The sequence below is a fragment of the Rhopalosiphum maidis genome, chromosome 2 (assembly GCF_003676215.2).
Source record: "Rhopalosiphum maidis isolate BTI-1 chromosome 2, ASM367621v3, whole genome shotgun sequence".
NCBI classification, from domain to species: Eukaryota; Metazoa; Arthropoda; class Insecta; order Hemiptera; family Aphididae; genus Rhopalosiphum; species Rhopalosiphum maidis.
The window spans coordinates 61091207-61116186 of record NC_040878.1 but is presented as its reverse complement, the minus strand read 5'-3'; the positions used below and the strand labels follow the sequence as shown (position 1 = coordinate 61116186).

Sequence of the window (24980 nt, the reverse complement as noted above, 5' to 3'; positions counted from 1 at the left end):
CACCGTCGCCGACGAAAATGAACACGACGACGAAATCACGGGCGGAGAGATTTCGGTCATTAAAAAATATCAAACTGGATTCATTTATAAGATGCGCTACGTTTTCGTATTCGATTTTTTTGTTTTTTTTTTTTTTTTTGATTCTCAGTTGTTCAAGGCTTCGGAGTCGAAAGTGTTTCGTCGACGCGTAGAGACATCAACGATATTATTTCGTGTCAATTATAACGACAAAAACAAACCGATAAATTATAATACATTAATGTACCAAACCTATTGCCTAGCTACCTATATCTACATATTTACTTTTGTTACATCAATCAACTGCGCGCGTATAATACAAAATATTAATCCTATTATACCGTCAGTACCTACCTATACGATATTGTGTACAAGTAGATATATTACATGTTTTAATTGCAGTGCCTATTGGCTATACCTAACTAGCACTTAGCACCACCTGTTGGCTGTTACAGATACAAATACACATATTGGTGGTCGTTAGGTTGTTTTGAATTTAGTTTTATACGTCAACACTTCAACAGTATATATAATTAATATGTAAGTATACTCACGTTATAATACATGTATATTATTGTAATAGCCCATCGTAGGACGGTTAAGTGTGAACAATTATAATTTAAACAAATACCCACGTCCTACACAATATAGGCTAAAGAGGCACGGTGACCTCACTTTTAATTATTAAAAGCTTTATCAATTTAACATCGTATAACGTTGTTTGTAATTAAGTTTATACGTCGGTTATAATGAGTAAAATATACTAATATATTATACATTTATACGACTATAATAATAGATATCTAATTCGATACTTTATTTATGTACTTTTACATTATTTAATGAACGGTATTTAATTACTTAAATGCAATTATTTTATAAACACTTTTTTCATTAGTTTATCGATTATTTAAATGTATATATAAATCAGTGTTATTCATTACTATATAATATCGGAATACTCAATTCAGTGAACAACGTATTCAACGATCAACAACAAAATTACAAATATTTTACTTCAAATATTTCATAAAAAAAAATATTAAATTCCCATAGCAACATACAATTACAATTTATTATTTACGAAAATCGTAAAAACAACTTTTGCTTGAAACATTTTATTAAAAATATTCCATTCCACAGATATAAATTAAAATGTGAGCATTAAAACAAACAAACGTATAAATTTTTTGTGGGCACAACTCTATTTTAAAATTTTATGAAATCACGAAATTAAATAAGTGTCAAACGTAAAAATGTTTAAGTTTTTACTTTTCTCCGACGGTCTGTGGTATGTTACCAGACAATAAGTACTTCTCCAAACTAATATTTTTGTGACCGTGTAAAAGACAATTTAGTGTTTTAGTATAATATTGCACTTGTGATAAAATAACACCCTAATTATAAAAAAGAAAAACTGTTTAAAATTACTGATATTTTTAATTCCTATAGTAATAATATATAAAAGATTAGTATTTCATAAAATCCGCATGTAATAACGTACAACTGCGTTTAATTTAATAATACAATAATTATTTCCTTAATTAACAATAATATACATGTACATAAATATTTATAATTTATACATAATCAAACAATAATATTTACACTGATTACCTGATACATAATAAATACAATTTAATCACTATTATTACAGTTATAATTTCTTATATCGTGTGCAGTTGATTTTCCGGACACACGTGTATTTTTGCCGAAACGCCTTCAAAACCAGTGGATCCCGTGTTGGTCACTCGGAACAGAGCCCCCGAATATGGACGTTTCGTCTTTTGTGCTTCGGTTAGCTGGTAACCGGCTGTTGTCACGTACAGCTCGTCCAATTTCGATCCACCAAATGCGGCCGAGGTGATCTGATAAGCAGGAAATTGAACGGTTGTCAACAGCGTACCAGTGTTAGGATCGATTTTCAAGATCTATAAACATAATAATTTATAATATAAACGCACTAGTAATGGTGGGTAACAAAAATAAAAATACATTTTTTTGAAAACATGCGCAGCTGGGCGCGCGACACTTACATGATTGCTATTGAAACACGCCACCCACAGATTTCCGTTTGTGTCGATGGTCATGCCGTCGGGATCGCCGACGACTTTATTGGCCGTTAAGTCAAAAATCACTCTTCCGTTGGCTACACATCAGCGATCGATGTCGTTTCGTAAAAACAATAACATATAATTACGCACATGGTATTACAGTGATCCAAACATAACAATATAGAAAGGGATCTCGGTGGCGAGATACTCACTTAAGTCTCCAGTGGCGATATCGAAATCGTACGCCTCGACCGCAAACTTGTAAGTGTCCACGTAGTAGAACTCTTTGTTGTCTAAACTCCACGCCATCCCATTGGAGATACTCACGTTAGACAAGCGCTTGTTGACAGTGCCGTCAAATTCTACCGAGAACAGCGAACCACGACGCTTATAGTAGTGACCCGGGTTATCTGCTATCTCCGAACCCATGGATCCTATATTAGTGAGGGGAAAAATGATCGAGTCAGATTAAACCAAAGTGTGGGTAAAATAAATAGCTACATATGTAAACTGTTAAAACGTTTAATACATAAAAAAAATCTTAATTTACCATACTGTTTTTCTTACGAATTTAAGTATTTCTACGATATTAAAACAGTAAATTCGTATACAAAAATGTATTCTTTGAGTAGGCACTTATTTATCTCTTATACAGTATATTATTACAACATGTTTTTCTCAAAACCCACCAAACTTAGCTAATAATTAATAAATTTAAAAAATCAAAATGTACTGATTTATGTTTTTTTAACTCACCAACCCACAATCGACCAGAGGCGTCCGCTTTACCGTCGTTCAAGCGATTGCCCGGTGTCTCGTCAATCAGTTTCAAGTACTCGGGCTGACTCGTTGTATTTGAACGACCGTCCCACTGCACTATTCCGATTGAAGGGCCCAAACCAACCACAAACATATCAGCCTTGTCCTCGATCGGCACGATGAGTGTTACATCGTTGTAGCACTCTACAACAAAAACCAACAGAATAACAATATTAATACAAATTTAATAACATAAATGTTTCAATGGCGTCACGTGCCGGTTTCTTGTAAACACGATATATTATTATTTACGGCATATATTATAATATATTGGCATGTAAATCCTTAATCGCGGTAAAGTTATTTTATTGTTTTAGTAACCAAGTTACAGTTATTAATTTAAACAGGACATTAGTAATAACTCTTAAAGTAAGAGTACCTATATAACTCCTCATAAGAAAAATTATCTATATTAAATTACTGCTGTTAAAAGCAGTTATTTTGTTGTCGTTATAGTTGATTGTGAAATTTTTAGTTCGACAAAGTTGAAATATTTATTTTTACTCGGCGCGATAAGAAATTTTTTCCATTAATATTAACAAATAGTTTTAGATTGATATTCATTCAATTTAAACAATATTTTGCATCATTATTTATCCAATAATGTATTTATACAGATTGACGAAAATGCAATACGGTTAGTTAAAAATAACCAATGAAAATTGAAGACGACACTGAGAAAGTTACTAAGTTGCCGCTTATTAAAACTTAGGAAACACATTTCTGTGGCTATATTGTTTTGCACAACGTTGACACTAATGGGACGAATGTTAATCGTACCTATCTTGGCACTGAAGAAACTATTTGATTCCGGGTGGTATCTGTTGATCTTGCCCTGATGCAAATCGACGAAATACAAGCTGCGGGTCGACGGGTCCCAGTGCGGGCCTTCTCCTAGTTCCAAAGCCGGTGTCACGCGTTCGACGTTGAACTGCTGACGTACCTTTAGGAAAATAAATATATTCTGTCATTAATTTTGTTTTCATTTTCTATAAACGGAAGGCTACTTTTTAATTTCTATTTTCTAATAAAACAAATAACGAATAGAAGTCAAAATTAAAAAATAAATACACTGCACACCTCGGCTGGTTTAGCAATTATTATTTCGGTCAACATGCAGTCGCAGATGAATATGGACCAAAAAACTAATAGACGATTGTTGTTGTTACGCGACTTAGACATAATTTATCGAGAGGAATTAGCACTTGGGGTATATCTAGGTAGGTACACGGCGGGAAAAACGGCAATGTTACATAGCGAGTCAAACGACCGTATTTATAAGACCATATCCCGGTGGCGGTGGAGGTACGTCATTCACCGTTAAATTGTATACGCATTTGCATAAATGTTACGCTTGTTTATCGTAATTCAAAACTGTACACACACCTGTATAGACGATGATGACGGCGACTGCGTTAACGAACTCATATCTGCGCAAAACATTTCTACTCCTTGGCCGTACACGATCACTTTAACTTCATCTCTGGAAAAAAAATTACCGTAAATATAAAATCTTTGCAAACCAAATTTTAAACAATATTATTGTTTAAAGTATGTAACGTATTTCGTATATGGTTCCCGTTATATCAATTCCGAAAAAACAAAAATTTTCGAGTATTATTATTATTAACACTATTATTATACAATAATTTACGACCGTCACTTTATTTCAAACAAAGTGGAAGCTTACTAGACACGGTACCAGTCAGTCACGTCCACAAATCGCAAAGCTGTAATAAGCTCACTGATAATTATGGATATTGAGATATATTAGATATAAGACCAACAAAAGCAAACATATTTCGCAGTGTTTCATAAACGTATTTTGTCAACCAAATGTCGACAATAAAAACCAATTATTACTCATATAGCAATAATATTTATTACTAATAAATTTGATTAGATACCAATACCGGAATACATCATGTACTGTCGAAGTGTCTGATGCTCACAAAAAAAGGAATCAATTCAACAATCGAATAAATCGATTATATATTTATGACGACACTGTAAGTGTAAAAAATACACTTTATCTAAATTATACGTTTTCAGTTTAAGAAGACACATACAGGTCGAACCTAAACCTACGTGTATTTGTCAACAAATTTGCGTTTAGTATATAGAACCAATATTATATTTATCCAATTTTATCTAGGGCAGCTCAATGATATTTTTCACTTTTATTAATGGGGTTTTATCGATACCGTAGAAACTACACTTGCTTTGTGTAAACGATTTATATTGATTCCGCGGGCTATTGTTATGTTTATATCGATTCCAACTGATTCTGTCCATATTAAATTAATTCTTATTTATTCAATTGAATCTTGAATAAATTTTTAAATTAACGATTGCAAATAGTCAAAAATATTTTTTTTTAGAAAACTTAACATACCAGATATTTGTCATATGCAAGGACTTAGTTATATCAGTACAGAGAGAAAACTATCCTAAAATATATATTCATAATAAGTTAATTAGTTGACTTGAATATATCATTTATATCAATAGACATTCGACATTTATTATAAAATATAGTCTTATTTATTTTAATTTGGTTCGTGTAATCATTTAAACAAAAACTTCGTTTCTCCAGAGAAAAATAAACCTGCAACTAACACTGAACAAATAGTTTTAATCAGCCCTTTGTTGATTTGATATTATAATATACAAATTCACTAATACTTAAATCATTAATATCAACCTGCAAAACGTATATTTGTTTTTGAAACGGTAATACAGCTGTGTTGGCCAGAAGTAACCTCAAACTTTGTTTTGTCAGCTAAAAATAATTTTGTAACTTAAATTCAAACAAATTTAAATTGATTCTCGTTTCCCTTTTATATTTTTAACAATATAATTTGTGTATAAAAAATTACAGGTAATATAAAGTATTGAAATACTGCAAATATTAAGTTGTACAAAATAATAATATCTAAAATTATTAAAATTATCGATAAAACACTCATGCGTAGCTAGTCAGTGCTTGGAATGTTAACTGTAGTTAAAGGCACTATACAATATTCGAACTTATTAGTCTATACTTAAAGGTTTTAATAATTAAATATTTAAATGGATTATACATAAAATGCTAAAAATATCAAATGTATTAATAATATGTATAAGGTATGCACTATAAATTATACATGTGATGACAATTGACAATTTGATCAGTCATATCATTTTTCTAAAACTTATTATGTATTGTAAACGTAAACAATTCGTCCTGAAAACTCAACGTCTAATCAACTATAGGTATAGTATATACTGTAAATACGTAGTAAATAAAAATATTTAAAAAAAACACGTCAAAATTCTAGTCGATAACATCGTCGTTGATAAATATTTTTACAATATACCTGCGTACATAAGATGCGTCGGACGTCATAGTCGAAAACATAATATGAAATGTGGGCAACAATAATTATCATTTTCAAACGAATACGTTGTTTATAACATAAAGCCATCCAAGGACTCCAAGGTAATCAATGCGCATATTATAATATCATTCGAAAGCAATAAGGACCAATCAGCAAAAACAACGAATCGAATAAATAAAATAATTATACGTATAAAAAACTACAGTGTAACCACTCACCGCCAATATATGCGAATATAATTTATTTTCTTACTTGAATCGATAGTAACGAACACGTCCCAATGATTATTGTCGAACCAATAGAATTAGGGTTCACATATTATAAATATAATAATTTAAATAAGCTCAAATTGTAGTAAACCTGATACACATCAATGGATTATAATTTATGAAACAGTTATAAACAAGTGCGTATTTATTAGAATAAAATAAATCTGAACACAGAGATATACGTCTCAACCAATTAATAATAATAAATGTATAACGATGGTTATAGAGAGCAGAGATAAGATGCACAAGGACTCATTAAAAAGGATAAATTTTTTTGGTTAAAATCTGTTTGAAAATTAAACCGCCTTGTTTTGAGCATACACGATTATAACACAGACACACAGTATTAATAACACACCGTTGTTTATGCACGTTGGCGAAAAAGACCTCTGCTACTCGAGTAAGCGCGAATATGTGATTCAGGTGCCCCGAAGACTTATATATAATAAGTCTTTCATTATGATTATATTACACCGACTGATTGGAAGTCCAATACACTTGAACCAGTATAATATAATAGTATGTTGTTATAATCATTATAATATCGATATAAGTTTATTATAAATAATAATACTCCTTATCGGGAATTTCAAAAAATTTGTATTAGACGCCAAAAAAAAAATAAACCTTATAAAATAAAGTATGGTTTCAATCTTTAAATATGCTATGTATAAATACATAAACAATTATAGGGATCATTACATACGAATTGTATATTTTGTATAAATTATAATAACTTATTAAAAATGAACTTATAATATTAAGTAAAATACCTATTATAATTTATAACACCAATAGGAATTTTTTATTCTTATAGCTAACATGATTTTATTTATTTATTGTTAAATATTATGGACACGTGTCCATTTTACAATAAATTATACTTATATAGTGACGCAACAACAATATATTATACTAAAAACATTTATTTATGTTTATTAATAAAAAAAAATTACAATTGGCGTTATTCATTGTATCAAAATACCAATAAATATAATCTGTAACGCAACAGTAAGTCGCAAGTGTTTGTGTGTAAGGAGGGAGGGAGCTAGAAGCTTTTCTCCAACCACTATTTCTTGCTTATTTCTTTCTATTTTTCTAATTGCACGCACTTAAATATCATTATGTTAACGATTAACTATTATTTAATACCCAAGTAAATAAATTAGTATTATAATAGATATAATACCGGCAACGTAAGAAGCGTAAGAAAAAGAGGAGGTACATAAGATTGATACGAATTTCTAAAATTGGATGAGTTAACATTGCAAAATCTACTGCCATCATTATATTAGTATGTATTGTATTCATCATGAATGATCTCCATCTCTCAAATCGGTTCGAAAATATAATTTTAAACTTCCACATTTACACTTTAATTTCACCAAGGCTAAACAAATAGGACTTTATTATGGTGACGCAAAAAAAATTCTAAGGACTTTTTTTCGTACCTATGTTTTAATAGAAATCGTTTTAATCAAGGACCAATAACTATTAGAAATCTTATAAGCATCAAGAAAATAACTATATCAAAATGTCCTTAATTTTTCCGTTACGTATAATATGCGATTTAAAATATAATACTTTCTTATAATGAGACAAGAAGAATAATACTAAATGTTTACTTGCCATAGCGAATATTTTAGCCTTGAAAACAATTAATTTAATGTAATTAATTCAAAATATATAAAAACAAATTTAGTACGCAATACCACACAATTTTCGATTCTATTTTTCGGATGAAACATTTTTTGTTTTAGAATTCTATAAATATTAGTAAAAGTTTAATGTTTTTATAAAGTATAGTTTTGTAGGGACTAGCTATTTTCAGTTCTAAAAAAAGTTTTTTTTCGGTTATGTACTCCGTTTATAAAAACAAAATGCAACCTCGAAAAATTAAGAAATTTCACAAGAAATATAATAATATTTTTTTTTCTTTATTATTAAAATACACAATCTGTACCTCGTTGGTACAACAAGAGTATTAGCTAAAAAGTATAAAATAACATGAATAGCTTGATAAAAGCAACCACCCAGTGATGACACTTATAAATTGAGGTTATACAATATAAGTTTTCTCATAGATACATTTATATTTATTTATTGATTTTTTTTTTTTTTTTTATATATATATATAATAATATAATTAAAAAAATAATCAATATTCATGAGAATGTCCAACAAACAGGTAATCTGTAAAAACAAGATTTAAAATGTGAAGTTTAAAAAATTTCACTGGTTGAAATAGCCTTGTGAAGTATACAAGTTATATTTTTAAAAACAAAACGCATAATTTGTTAAAGATTATAACATAGGTTAGAGAAAATATTGTTTGAGGAAATCACATATGACATCAAGGAACCTTAGACCTAAGTAACAAATCAGTATTATTTTATTTATATATATTAATTTGAATGAATGAACACCATTAAACAAGGAAAATGTCAATATTATACATAGCCCACGGTTGATATAATAATAAATGATATACTGTTAAAACAATGGGGGCTTAAACAATTTTAAACTACAAAAATGAGCCGAAACACCCTATGTAAAATAAACATCATTGTAAGACCTTCATTAAAAATCTAAAACTTTTTATTGAATTTCAATAACAGATAGATTATTGAACATGTCATTAAAAAAACTAAAACGTGTATACTTTGTAAAAATAACATAGTTATTGTAATATATATATACACCTATAAGTAACAATAATTGGACAATATAAAGACTTTTCTTTACTAAGAAAAAAAATAATAAAATAATATTTTAAACTAAAAAATCGAGTTTATGAAACATTCAAGTATAATTTCATTGCAACTTTCATATTTTATACAAAATTTTAACTGGTAATTAATATAATAATATATTATACAACTATTTAGAAAATTAAGACTGGTGATTTCATAAATTATTATTGTATTTAGTTAAATATAATCAATTTATTGATTCATTTTTAAAATACATTTTATTTTAAATTATTTTGTTTTAACTAATTATATAATTTATAATATTATAAGATGACTGAGACATGTATACCTGATATAGGTACTTAATAATTAAACATCTTATTTATATAAATACGACAATGTAATATTTAACAGTTACAAAAATTAAAATATTTTTATTTGAACTAAAAAGGTTTTGAACTAACCAGTCAACTCTTAAAATATATAATTATAATTATAAAGATAGATCAACTTTGTTTTTATTAAAATAGGAAATGTACCTACATGATGTGTTTGATAGTAAACGTCAAAGTTCTATATTCGTGTAATTAATAGTAAATTTTATCTAATAATAATCATTTTTTTTAAATTATAATTATTAAAAATAAAATATAGTACCTCGGTAAGTGTGTAAATAAATTATAATTTTATAAAAGAGCTTAACATTTAGAACACAAAACAATACAGATATAAATATTTAATCACTTTAAAAAACTTTTAATTAACTTATTAATACATAATTTTATTACTTTATTATTATAAACATCAATAATACAATTATAAATTGTATAAATAAAACAATTTTTATTTTTCGTAAAATATTAGAATTGGAATTAAAACGCTAACTTTAGTATATCGTATGTAAAAAAATATTATCACTAAATAAATGATTAGTGATAGCGGAACATAATATGTTGTTTATGATAAAGATATTGAACGATACATCAAATTGTATTATGCAATGACGATAGCCACAGCCCATAAGAAGATTCATTAATAAAGAAACCCCCTAAATTTTCACTACTGCTAATTTAATTATAACAGTCTACTTACAGAACGGTAAATCCCACCCATCGCGATAATTAATAATAAATGTACGGTAACATAACTAAGGTACTTTGGGTTTGTGTCTCGAGGTATATATAATATACCTTGATGTTGATACATACATAATTATATGTTAAAATCCACTTGATACATATTTATATAATGAAAGTAAAAACGCTATCGTGAATACCTAAATAGTTAGTGTATAATAGTTTTGGCAATAAAAATAATTCATATAGCACCATCTGTTATTTGCTATAACTATGAATGTAAGACGTAAGTATAGTGTTGTTTGTTGTATAAGTTATACATTCGTCTAAGGATCGAATATTATCTTTGAATAGGTACATAATAACGGTTTGTGGTGAATTCCAGAGATTCCGTCACTATGACAATAGACGCCGAAAATTGAATAATACTAATCACTATACACAGTATATAATATTAAAATAAAATAATCCGTTTTAATTAATGATGTAATACCTATAGATACTATAGGTATAATGTGAAATTTTCATTTTGAGAATTGAAACATTTGAAACTATGAGCAGCGAAACTATATTATAATCCTATTTAAGATAAACTCAAATGAAAAAAAGAATTTTCACCTACTTTATTGGCTATGGAGGATAATTTATATAGAAGATTTATACAGATTAAATATGTAAAAGAAAAAAGAAAATAATACATTGAGATAATATTATAGTATTTTTTTAATTTTGTGATTTTAATAGCGATCTATTTAGTAAATTACATGGTACTTATACAGTATGCGGTCACCTCATCATTAAGTCGATCTACTTGCGGTCTACCGAGCATAACACTATGAATATGATAAATGATACAAATTTGATGAAATTAACGGCTATATAGGTATATAGGTATATACAACATACAAACTAATTCGAACATTTTATAATCAGAATATAACCTGAAATATCATATAATATCATTTTTGTGTGTACGTTATTTTTCATAAAGTAAAAAATAAATTAATATTTTTTACAACGAAATTGAAAAAGGTACCGGATTAAATTGTATACATATGTATATTAATAATATGAATATTGTAAATTCGATGCATTTGAAATATTTTACTATAGTTATACCGCTAGACCACAATATCATACTGAATTATCTGTTAGTACCCATTATTGGAATGATATAAAAATATATTAATTACGATACCTGTGGAGTATGTTGTGTATATCATTTACTCAATTATCTTTGTATATATTATTGAATTATATAATAATAGTACTAATTTGAGAAAATACACGAATACCTACGTTAAACTTTTTCAAATTAATTATGAAAAGTATAGTGCACTGCAATTGTATAAATAATTGTATGACATTGGTTAGTATAAAATATAAAACAAAATTGTTATGACAAGTGATTACAAAAAAAAAAAAAAGATAAAAATAATGGTGTTCATATTCATATAAATAAAATAAAATAATAATCCGTTGCCTGTATTATCTCATTATTAATTATTATTTATCACATTAAGGTTTTTAATTTAAAATACTAATAGTATAATGTAGAGAGAATCTTATTTAAATAAAATATAGTTACAATATTAAATTTTAATGGCGTAATCAGTCTTGGAGGAAACTAAAAAGATAACAATTTATATCAACAAAACAATTTAATTTTAACATACAAAATAATTTATATAATAACTTAACCTGTATATTTACATATGATTACTTCAATAATAAATAATATTTAATTTGATTTACAAACAATTCGTTATTTATTTGCGATTGCAACTATAACAAAAACGTATAATTTATGAGGTACTTATACAGGCTTTTAAAATAAATTTCAATACTTCGGAACAAATTAATAAAACGTAATATAAAAATATCGTATACAATTTGTATACACCTATTTTACGATTATAATAACATTAAACTTTTAACATTTATGTAAAGGAATAATTAAGAAACAAACAATTCAATAAATATTGAAGTATCTATATACCTACAACTATATTTATTTCTAATCATGTTCTTAAGCCTCCATAAAATAATTAATAAAATATAATGGCATAATTTTCATGTTCCTATATTTTATTTATTAATTTTCATTCAAATGAACGATATAATATGGGGATATTTATTCTAGACAAAGAATTCTTGATACATGAATATTAACAAACAGAAAAAGATTTATCGTATGCGAAATATAAATCACAAAAGTACTTCTGGTTATTACTATTTCCTATATATATATACATACATACATTTTTTTAATATAAGTACTTACGTTATCAGAATAACATGTTGATATTTTCTAATAATCGATAACCTTATATGTATAGTTCCAATCATAAATTGCGTAGATGCGTAGATGCGTAGATGTTTAATGCTTGGTCTGGTTGAGAGGTATTACACACATTATTAACTTTTAAGTTTATAATTATTTGATGTATAGGTATATTGTATGTATATTTATATCCATTATTACAAATTAATAGAACATACCACATTGTGTTGTACATCAAATTTGTAATTTATTAGAAGCCGAGCATATTTAGGTACTGCAATTTGCCAATGAAGTAAATAAAAATGATATCAAAATATTGGATCATTCAATATTAAACCGGTATTTGTATAGATTAGAAAATCAAAAATTAAGCAATAACAACAATCTAGATTTGTAGTTATTGAGAGTATAGATACTACTGAACCAATTATTAATGAAACTTACATCAGAGTGTATTATATAAACATTATATAAAATCGTTTTACACAAGACACAATTTTAAATTTACGAACAAATTTTTTTGGATGAAATTAGCTATTTTATCTTTAGTTACATTTTATTTTATTATAGGATCAGCACATGCACTTACATATTGTTGTACTATTATTTTAAATTATTTTTATTCTATACCTATTTAAAACTACATAACACATAATAATCAAAATATAGGTAACTACGGCGTATTTTAATCGTTATTAACGCACTGAATTTTAATTTTCAGAAAAATAAAATAATTTTAAAATAAAAAATATAAATGTACAATGGTAGCCAATTATAATAAATTCTATTATAAAAGGAATAATAAAAATATAGCAACTATAAACCATAACATAATTTAATGAATTGTTCAATTAATATTTTAACTAAAATATCCTTGTTTTTCTAATAGTGTTTAAACTTTAAGCTACCTATCTATTATAATAGCTAGTCTCTTGAATTCAATAATGAGGTTAGGATTTTTCTCAGATGCATGGAAATCTACAATCGTTGTTCCCAATTTCTCATACACAAACACCAGAATTATACTCTTCAAAATAAAACCATTTCTAAAAGTTTAATATCCAACCACCAAGCTCATCAATTTTGTCTCAAACACTTCCACTATACAAACCACCATTTAAACGGATTTCCAAAATTATAATAAATGGATTTAAAAACTAAAAAAAATGTATGACCACATCCTTTTTAGATATATTAAAATTTATGATTAAGCGTGGCATAATAGACTTATATTAAAACTAAAAACTCTAAAGCTTCTAATATACCTATACAACACAAACAATTTTTCAAGAATTACACCTTCTAGATAAGAGTAGAATCCAACCTCTCCAAAGTAATTCTAACAAACTATCCGTTCAGTTCTCAAGATAGAAACTTACTCTAAATCCAAGCAAAAGCGAAACTAAGATATTTACTACCTTGGAAAAACAAACAAGTCCAGCAAAGGTACAAATAAAAATCCAAGAAATTTAATGAAACAGAAAGAGTGACTCAGTAAAACGCTTAGGGATATTGAGACAAAAAAAAAAACTTAAAAAATGTACGTAAATAAAAAACTAAACCAAAGATATACAAGGATAAAATCCTATATCTCCTATCAAACCAAATCTCAACGCTGCAACCACGGTCTTGCTGTAGCTATGAAATTTGTATAGTATCAACAACAATATTACATGTAATTATTTTCCTTCTTTAAACACACTGGCTGAATATGTATATTTTATCTTTATAAACAAATTAGTAAATAATGAATAGTTAGTGAATAGTCTATATTACATTTTTGTTGTATTTATTATTAATTATAATTCATGATAAACACCTATTATTTAATACGAATAAAATGTAATTAGGATATGGTGAATTGTTAATAATGTATGGAAAATATTTTTAAAAACTTATTCTAATATAATAAATAAAATTTAATATTTGAACTGAGAAAAAAGTCTGTAAATAGTTATATTCGTACTTACTCATATTTATGAGCTATTAAACCATGGATGTCTGCAACTGTTGTAAAGTATGATGCAAATGGCAATACTTGTATAGTTTTGGAATTCAAATCACAACTCCACGAAGAAAAAATGATTTTCTGATCCACAGATGTAGTTATAACAAATTGATTGTATACTTTAACACCTAAATAATTCTCGGACAGTAATATATAGTATACTAGTATATATGTCAATACAAAGATTAAGCTAATTAATAAAAAATAATAATACCTGTAACTTGAGAACAATGGACACAAATAGAAACATTACATAATAATGTTACAGTATCCTCATAGTGAAAAATTGATAAACTTAAACGTTGATCATCTCCACCAGTAGCCAATAAACCATAATTATTTTCAATTTCCAACCAATCACAGCAGTTTATACCAGATTGGTGTAAACAATGTCTATATTTTGGTATAAAATTTAATTCTACATCACTTTCATCAATATATTTTGAAATATCCCAAAAATTAACAAATCCTTTTGTATCAGCAGTTAAAACATAATGAAAATTATTTAATCGAGTATGTAAAATCTTTAATATACAGTTGTTGCAGTCCAAATTGTCTTCAATTAAAGTCAAAGTTTTATTGTTTGTATCATAATTATATAATCTGTAATTGTATAATATATTAATATAATGGTAACTGCTAATTTATCACCACATATTGGGTACCTATTTAGATATTTATAGATACATTTGTATGACCTTGTGGGTAGTGGGTGCATCACTGAGCCTAACATTGTAAATTGTAATACCATTACTAAATTAATGATCCAATAGGTTTATTTAATTTACTATCCATTAAACATAAATCTAAATACTAATTTTTCATACAGTAAAGTTACTTAAACAGATATAATTGAGTGAAAAGTGTGTAGTTATCTTATAATAATATAATAATTACAAAATATTTTTATTTTGTATATTTAAAAACCTAATGCTTGTTTTAACTATAGATTGATTAATAAAATGATATGAATGCATATATAGTGTAGTAAGGTTAAATCAAAATTGAAAATATTAAATTACAATTAAATAGTTTACAAACAATATTTTTTCATTAAAAGTATAATAGAATATGAAGAAAAACATAAACTTAATTCAATTTAAAAATGTATAATTTAATATTGTTTAAGTTACCACTTGGGTCATACATTATGATTATGGAATTTGTATGCATTAAAAATTCATAACCATCTTACTAGCTTTCTTATTGTACATTAGTTGTAATGGTTTAGGTAATTATATATTTATGTGAATAAAATTTTCAAATCAAGAAATATTATTTTATAAATAGTATTTTAAAATATTGTAAATAGTAACTAGTGAGATAAAACTAAAAATCATATAATTAATTACTTTTAACTAAACGGCTAATTAATATATTACATAAACTAAACAACATATTAAATTTACATATTATTATTTACTGCAAAAAGTCAAATTATAACAATGAATGTTTTAAACAGTTAAGTTATTCAGTTAATTTATTATAAAATTAAACTTTTAAACCAGTTAATGCCTACTCACTTGGTGGAAAACATAAAACAATGTTATACCACTCACGAGATTAAATATACTTTATATGTTAAAGTATTTAAGCATTATATTATATCTTTATTCTATGGTTATACTTCTATTAGAACTATATATTTTAAAGTATTTTTTGAAGAAATTTTAGAAACTTAACAACTATTAGTTTGAACTAGTGACATATTTAAGATATTTTTGAAAGGGGAGATATGATTAAAATTATAGATGATAAACATCCCAGCATTTTATTATCGATTTTTTTTTTTACTAGTGATAGTGTTAAATGGAAAAAATAAAAGTATAACCACCATATATATAAATATTAAATACAAGTTTAAGAAAATAGAGACAAAGGGGGAGATATATTTTCTAATCTCCCCTTGTAAATACGTTACTGGGTTCAACAATGAATGTGAATTTTGCAAATTTTAATAAAATAAGTTAAACAATGAACTAAAATTCTAAATAGAAAAATAGAAAAGGTTATTGTTTTAAAAACAATATATCACTTTATTATCTTATTTTTTTTATAAATGTCTACCATTTATATATTTTTTGTTTTTATTACCTAAGAATTGCATCAGAACATCCAACAGAAATTAAAATTGATTTTGATTTAGTGTATTGAACACAAACATCCATAAAGCGTGTCTCACCTTCATTTGAAGGTACAACTGATCTCCAAGGTTTTTTTTCTTGTTTAGTTTTTAATAAATGTGATATTGATTCTTCACAATAAACACCTATCATAATACAAAATCATTATAAATATATAAGTACAATTATGTAAAAAATAATATAACTGGATTCTAAATACTGACTATTATCTATTATATATAAAGTCCAAATTTTCAACTGAGCTCTACCGCCAGCTGTAACAATAATGTATACATTAGGATTTAAAGTAATACAAGATACAGAACGAACTGATGATATATGACTTCTTAATGTTAACAAATTATCAACCTCATCATTAAAACGAGTCAATCTAACAGTAGTGTCATCACTGCCAGTAATCATTAAGTCATCAGTAATTTGTGCCATGCAATTTACAATCATAGAATGAAAACCTTTCTAAAGACAAAATAATTTAAAGATTATAAATATTATACAAGTAATAATTACTATATTACTAAATTATTTTATTGGGTAGTTATTTTCTCAACTTACCAATAGCATATGTTGACCATGTAAGGGTATTTCATTTGATTCTAATTTATTATTTGAAGAGCTGCAAACAAAATATATTGAATCACAATTATTAACAAATGACAAATCCCATGCTCTATGACCACCGCCACAAGAAACGGTTGCCAAAATTCTTTGTTCTACTGAACTGTAGACAATTAAATTGCTCTAAAACATAAAAATATTATTAATAACTGATATAAATAGTAAAAATACCCCAATATTCAAAAATATCGAAAATTGTTAAGTGGTGTGCATGTATTAAATTAATTTTTAACATTCAAGTCATAACTTACAAACTCTGTTTATTTTCTAATTTAATTATACAGATAAGATTAAAAATTATATTACTTGAATTAAGTTTTTTTTTACAAACATTATCTTATTAATATTCAATAGAAACAAAAACATCCCTAACTATTTATTTTAACAAATTATGTTATCTTTATATGATGAAAAATTAAATTAATTACATTAAATATGGAATGAGTAAGAATGGAAAAAATAAACAAGATTCAAAATTGTGATGTTACACAGTTTAAATAAAAGTATATTATTTTTTGTGACAAATGTATTACTTCTTAATAAATTATAGTATCCACCTTAAATAGATTAACTAAAGGACTTTATGTAAATCTTACTTCTTTAAAACCACAAATCAATAGTCCATGAACTTTAGATTTAGTGATGACAAATGGCCATTTTGTAGGTAATATATCACAACGTATTTCAAACACTGATTCTGATTGTGTACAGACATTCCAGAATCTATGATGACCATCTCGTCCTACGGAACTAACGACCGTAAAATTAGAATACTTCTCATGTATCCACATTGCAGTAACACCAGCAAAACTGTGAATTTTACTGAATACTTTTAATGGTTCCTAAAATTATATTTATAAGCTTTTAAAAAGTATAACTACTAATGTTAAAAACAAATGAAAAATTGTTGTAATATATTAAAATACATAACAATATAAAGAGGAATTGAGAGGAATGGAAGTGATGGTTTTCTGTATTTGTCTAAGACATGTACAACATAGGAATTTAGATATATTCTACTTCTAATGTATCAATTAATTTAAAGTAATAAAAGCTATGAAAATAGATTTGAATTTCTCACATTTTTGATTTCAACTATTTCAAAAATTGGAAGATGTTATTTTTTTTATTTTTATTGTATAACTTTGGACAATTCAATAAAAAATTAGGTAAAGTTCTCAAGTAGACTTAATAACAAATTCAAAGTTTTTCAAAATTATTATCAAAGTTATTACATCAATAGGTATATTGGAAATAAAACATGTTTAAGTTCCTATAGATAAAAGTTTAGACTTAGATTAAAAACATAGTTCCCAATCCCTTTAACTATATGTAAAGTATAATTTATTCCAACATTTTTCAAAAACTCAACTTCAGATTTGAAATAAAAAATCTTTTATTATTATAAATTTCTATCCAGATAAAAATTTAAAAAAAAGTACCTGCTTATTTAATTTGAATAAGTAAATAGATCCTTCGTTACCACCAGCAAATATTAGGCCTTCAACTAATACCGCAGTTGTTATCCAACAACTAGTTTTTGATAAAATGCAAAATGTATCCAATTGGTTTATTTTTAGGTCTTTAATATACATAAAAAAAAAAATCAAATTATACATACACTTAAGAGGATGTTACCCTCATATATTGTGTTCTTCATCTTACTTAACACACAACATGGCACATTTCTGTTCAGAAGAAACAATAATTGTATGGTATTAGCCTTAATATTAGAGTGAATTGGCCTATTATTGAAGTTAAAGGTAAGAACATTATCTATGCTTAAGTGTTAACTTTTTTCAATATTTTAATTTTTAAGCTATAAATGAGCATTGTTAACAAAATGTAAATGTAAATCTTAATAATAAGTCATTTACTCTAAAATTAAAGTTAATAACACACAATTGGTTCTACTGAACATAAATTTACAACTGTATGTTTGTAAGACAAACAGAACACATGTGTGTGTAGTTGTTTCTTAATGATAATTATTAATAAACAGAGGAAATAATTTTACCTTCAAATACTTCATAACGAACAATTATATTTCCTTTACAACTAACGATTATTTGATTATTATTCAACCATATTGTAGAGACAATTTTTACTGTAGAAATTTTATCAAAAAATACTTCAACACTTGTACCTAAAAAAAATATAAATTAAAATTTAGAAACAATTAAATAAATACATTTCTAGTTGATAATTATAGGTATTCACTTTTTAGAATGACTATATGTCCATTACTAGTTGTAAAAGTTACTTTTGTTTCACATGGGGATTTTACCATTGTCAGAGTGCAACATAAGACATCGTTCTGATAGACATTATGACTGGTATTGTTTTTGTATGAGACAACATGGCCATCAGAATAAAGTACATATGTATTAGTGTTACTTAACACAACTAAATGTTTTGGATAGCGATTATCTTTTTTATAGTCAGCTAAAATTTCACTCTTAGGAACAGTATCTAGTGACCATAATCCAACACTCCCAGTCGTGCATCCACTAGCTGCAAGATTTTTTATTTCCATACAGTCTAAACTACGAACTTGAGAACCTCTACTTTCTTCCCATTGGTAAGTTCTAGTAGAAGTTTTTAGACATATTTGACCATCCTGTACATAGTGTTTATACATTATTTATTTTGTTAGAAGCTATAAGGTAATAGAAATGTAAAAAGTTCAAAATTTTACTTCTCCAGCGCTCAGTATATTGCCAGATTGCATTAAAATACTTTTCCAAACTCTAGCTTTGTGTGCATAAAATGAATAAGCTGGTGTAATCTTTGCAAACTTCCAGTGATCATAAGTATTTTGGTGCTTATCAAATGGCTCAACATTCCAAATCACTATACTTCTATCATCAGAAGTAGAACTTATAATAGAATTAGATTTGTTCACAGTAATTGAAAATATAACACCCTATTTAAAAATTACATGGTTATAAATAGCAAGCAATTTAATGAAAAATAACACAATAATATACAATTGCATATTTCTTACTTCGTGTAATTGTAATCTGTGTAAGATATTTAAGCCACTTGATTTCCTAAAGGGACTCCAAATTACAATTTCTCTGAAAACTGTTCCTGAAAATACAATAATATTTTCTTCATCTTCTCCTGTTGATGTTGCCGAGTATCTGATTAATTTATAAATAGGATTTCTAAACAATGATTATTAATGAATTAAAAATATAATATAAGATAATTTTATTATATCATGTGAATTTTAATTTAAATAATCCAAAAAAAAAAAGGATACAATATACATTTTTCATCACAACTAGAAGAATTAATTTTCTTTTTTAGATCTAAGCTCCAAACTGTTGCCTCATTATGTGCAGATACTGTTAATAAACAATTTGAATTCATCCATAGAATGTTACAAACCCAATCAGTAGTTGTTAAAATACAATCAAATTCAATACTAAAAATTATAATAAGAATTAAAAACATATTTCATTAAAACAATAAAATGAAAATCTTAATTACAGAAAATCTATTTGATCCACCACTTTATAAATAGCCACATATTTTTCTCCATGAATGGCCACCAACATTTGTTTGTCATTAAACTGAATACCATGTATCGAAGATTTGTCAAAGATTTTTCTACGCACACACAGTTCATAAGACTCCGTGTCGTAGACAAGCAAAATATTGCCAATACCTAAACAGAAAACAATTTTTGATTATGTGAAACTTCATAAAAATAAAATAAACAATTATATACGCACCGGCTAATAAGAATCTATTGCTAAACCTAACACATGATACAGTATTGATCAAAGATACGGATTTAAATAGTCTTGACTTCTCAACATCTTTGCAGGAAAACATTATTTCATCTAAAACAACAAATAACTGTGCTGTACGATGAAATCTGAGGTAAGCCAACGAATTTTCGGAATTTATTTGTTAGATGTTTCACTGTTTTGTAACTAATAAGTAATAGGTAATAACTATAAAAAGTATGAATTGAATATTTAAGTATTGTCGATTTTTAAATAACTGTTATCATTCCTCAGACACGTGCGGCATCACCACAGATAAGTCTTATCACTACATCAGTGTGGTAAAGCCATGTCATGCATTATAATTGCGTGGAATACGATTAATCTGTAATAGAAATATTATAAAATGTAGGTGTGAAAAAAAATTCATTATAGGTTTTTGTTTTTAGATTCAATTTATTTAAAAGTTATAAGAACATAAACATTACATTTCCAAAAGCAATAACTGTATGATGAAACAAATATTCATTGGGTATGGTATAGTATTGGTGTTATATTAAATATATTACCTAATTCTATATTCAAATTTAATTTCTCATAGTCTCATACAATATACAAATTGATTAAAATGCAGTTTCAAGAACTTCAAAAAGCACTAAAGAATAAAGAGTGCTGGTTTGTTATAGCCCCGGCTCCCCGCCATCCATATAACAATAAATACATCGTATAAATAAAAAATACTGAGTTTATTTATTGATATTAATCTAATAATTCGATAATAGTGATAGATATATGATGTATTTATATAATATTAAAATACTTAGAATAATGATACTTTTAAAACTGATAAATTAAATAATGTATAAAAATGTTTATATTAATGTTAAAAATTATGAATCCTGTGATTCCCAAAATTCTGCTATATCTTTTAAGATGGTGTCAAACGGATCACTATTGTTTAGTTTTGATCGATCACCACATAAATTATTAGATTAATATCACTAAATAAACTCATTATTTTATATTTATACGATGTATTTATTGTTAAAAAACCAGTACCGAATAAAGTTAAAATGTCATATTCTCAGAAAAAGGTCACTACTCAATCATAAAATAAAAAATTCACCAAAACAAAATTTCACACCAAATGATTTTTTTTTTTTGTTTGAAAAATATTCACATTATTATTAGACTATAAATTACTACTAAACTAATACAGTTGTAAAACCTAAACGAGCTGTAAAAAGATCTAAAGACGTTTATGATTCAATACTCGAAATATTCAGAACGATATCACCATAAGGAATGAAAAATGCAATAAAAGAAAATAATGAAAATAATGCATAGGAAATTGTCCATTCTACGATCAAATTGCGACGTGTTAACAAGTATACATTCGAACTATAGACGTGACTATAAGTCGATCCTCAAATATTTCAGGACGATACAAGGATAATACCACTATACTGACGAGTGACGGAGTCTGCAGGTTTTCAAGTTGAATTACAAAAACCGTAATCATTGAAATAGAAAATTCAAGTTTTTTTTTTTTACCGAAAGGTACTTATTGAAAATTTTATTTCGTTAAATTTCATTACCACCTAAGCGGAATCGTTGAACACGACAGTATTGCTTGTATCTTTCCGAATTTCCGATCCTATTGTTACACCGTCATCCTGTCCAATGTATTCGGTTAAAGTGAATTATAATGCCTGCAGAGGATATTCGCATTGGTCATAAGCTCATAGTACATGGACAACAACCAATTTGAAAATCACTGTCTTGACTAATTCCATCATTAAATCGTGTTCGTAAATCCAGAAGCCCCTTTAGAAATTATCTCGACAAATAAATAAAATATTTAATAAATATAGTTGTGTAGTGTATAGTGAATCTATAACTAACCAATATTCTCTGTTATTCATTTGTGTTTACAAATTATTATACTTTATTAAATGTTTAAATTGTAAATTTTTAAAGTACCATAAATTTGCCATCACAGCATAAAAATTGTTTAATAATTACCTACCGCTTATACAAATTATAGTTTAATCAATTTTACTGGACGTACTTTATCTTAATAGAATTGCAACTTTGTGTGTTAATAAACTAAACAATGTATTACGAGTAAACAAAAAAAAAATAAACATCAATTTAATATATAATAAGCTGAAACAGTAAATAATAATAATGTTATTAGAACGAAAATTATTCAGAGGACTACAATTTTTAATGATGGATGCCTTTATTTTTTTTCCACATGGCCGTGCGAGTGGTTGATGTGCCTGGAAAGCCTTCTATAACTACAACAAAAATATATCATTAATATTGATAACAATGTATTTAAATTCATGGCTATATACGTAGTATGATTGATATTTCTATGTAAACTATAAAAGTACATTACAATATAATATATACTACACATTAATACACTATACTATTTATGTTTATATTTAAGTTAAAAACCTAAATGTTTGTATAATAATCGAAGTATGAACATTAATCATAGTATCCTGATTTTAATAGTAAATAATAATAATATAAAATAACTGCTGTGATTTAATATCAAAAATATTAAGAGGACATCATACCCACATGAGTTGTCTCTGTCTTACGAACATAAGGCATACCAAATTTGCGCTCAGTAGATTCAATTTTATGCTGTTAGCTTTAATATTAGAGTCAATTTACCTATTATCAAACTTAAAGTTAATAATATTACCTAGGGCGTCTCATAGGCTTTTATTGATATTTTAATTTTTAAGCGAGTTACAAGTATTTTAAAGTCTTAATATTTTACGTAACTAAAACTCTTTTTATTATTTTTGTGTATCGTCAAATTACAGCTTAAAGTGGCTTTTTTTCTTTTTTATACCCCAATTATTACGGTCTACAGTCTACACTATATTATATAAAATAATACATTTTGCAATTGTTACTAAAACTAAATCAATAATGAATATATTGATTACGTCTTTAATGCAGCAAATTTATATGAGCTAATAGTATTTGACGTGAACAGAGTTTTCTTTTTCTATTAAAGATAAAAAAAAAAAAAACAGATAAGCTGCAAGATTTCAAACAAAAAATATCTGATCTACCGCCGATGAATAAGTCAACATCAAATATTAATGAAATAGAATTCACTGTTATTATTGAAATAATAAAATGGATATAAAATGGTTTATAAGTGTACCAATAATTCTATTTAAAACGAAAACGTGTAGCTCGTGTAGGTGTGTAGTTATATGGCCGAAATAATAAAAACTTTTTTGAGGACAAGTGTAGATGCAATGAAAATGAAAATAATATTCCGCGCTGGTCGAACGAACGCCGACTATAGGCGCGATATCGTTAATAACTGTCTTAGATTTACGCATATTACACAATCGACAACGTGTAAAATGAAATTTTATCCCGAATAATGTAATTTTAATTTATATGTGAGTATACTCCATGGGGTAAATGCATTTATTGTTTATGTCAAGTTTGTGTGTATATTAAAACACTTATTTTTCAATTTTTGGCTCAAATAGCTCTTTCAGGTTTCCTTATTCGTTTATTATGATATACATAGTTTAATATAATTTACCTGTAGTAAATGCAAAACATTTTTCAATTTTATAAGTACCTATATTTATATTTAATATATTTTAACCAAACCTTGAAGATGAAAAATGTCTATATAGTATATGATAAGGAAAATAAAATTAACAGAATATACTAGTTTTAATGAAACTATGAGGTTTATACATTTATTGCATGGTCATTAAGACATTTCGACTAATAAAATAACTTAATTATTTTATATGTACTCATTGACATTTTATGATAATATTAATCATGATTTTATGTATATTATGGAATTTTTGATATT

The 24980-nt window shown here is 26.3% G+C and overlaps 1 protein-coding gene across 1 annotated transcript; it reads right to left on the bottom strand.

Moving 5' to 3' along the window:
* Positions 1 to 1436: 1436 nt before the first annotated feature.
* Positions 1437 to 21368, bottom strand: LOC113552120 (WD repeat-containing protein 6-like). Its single transcript, XM_026954828.1, has 20 exons — positions 21104 to 21368; positions 20859 to 21036; positions 20629 to 20793; positions 20368 to 20506; positions 20059 to 20286; positions 19581 to 19980; positions 19378 to 19506; positions 18803 to 18942; positions 17957 to 18202; positions 17298 to 17483; positions 16949 to 17201; positions 16696 to 16870; positions 14816 to 15204; positions 14564 to 14729; positions 4278 to 4374; positions 3672 to 3834; positions 2829 to 3035; positions 2285 to 2506; positions 2055 to 2167; positions 1437 to 1949 (listed from the first exon to the last, which is right to left on the bottom strand). The coding sequence occupies exons 1-20, from the start codon at positions 21204 to 21206 to the stop codon at positions 1686 to 1688; spliced, it is 3963 nt and encodes a 1320-aa protein (XP_026810629.1). The 5' UTR covers positions 21207 to 21368; the 3' UTR covers positions 1437 to 1685.
* Positions 21369 to 24980: the final 3612 nt, after the last annotated feature.

Coding starts and splice junctions, on each gene's coding strand:
- LOC113552120 (XM_026954828.1), bottom strand. CDS start 21,206: ATGTTTTCCTGCAAAGATGTTGAGAAGTCAAGACTATTTAAATCCGTA. Junction 20,507..20,628: donor TGTGATGAAAAATGTATATT/GTATCCTTTTTT, acceptor TAAATTAATCAG/ATACTCGGCAACATCAACAG. Junction 3,835..4,277: donor CGTCATCATCGTCTATACAG/GTGTGTGTACAG, acceptor ATTTTCCTAAAG/GTACGTCAGCAGTTCAACGT.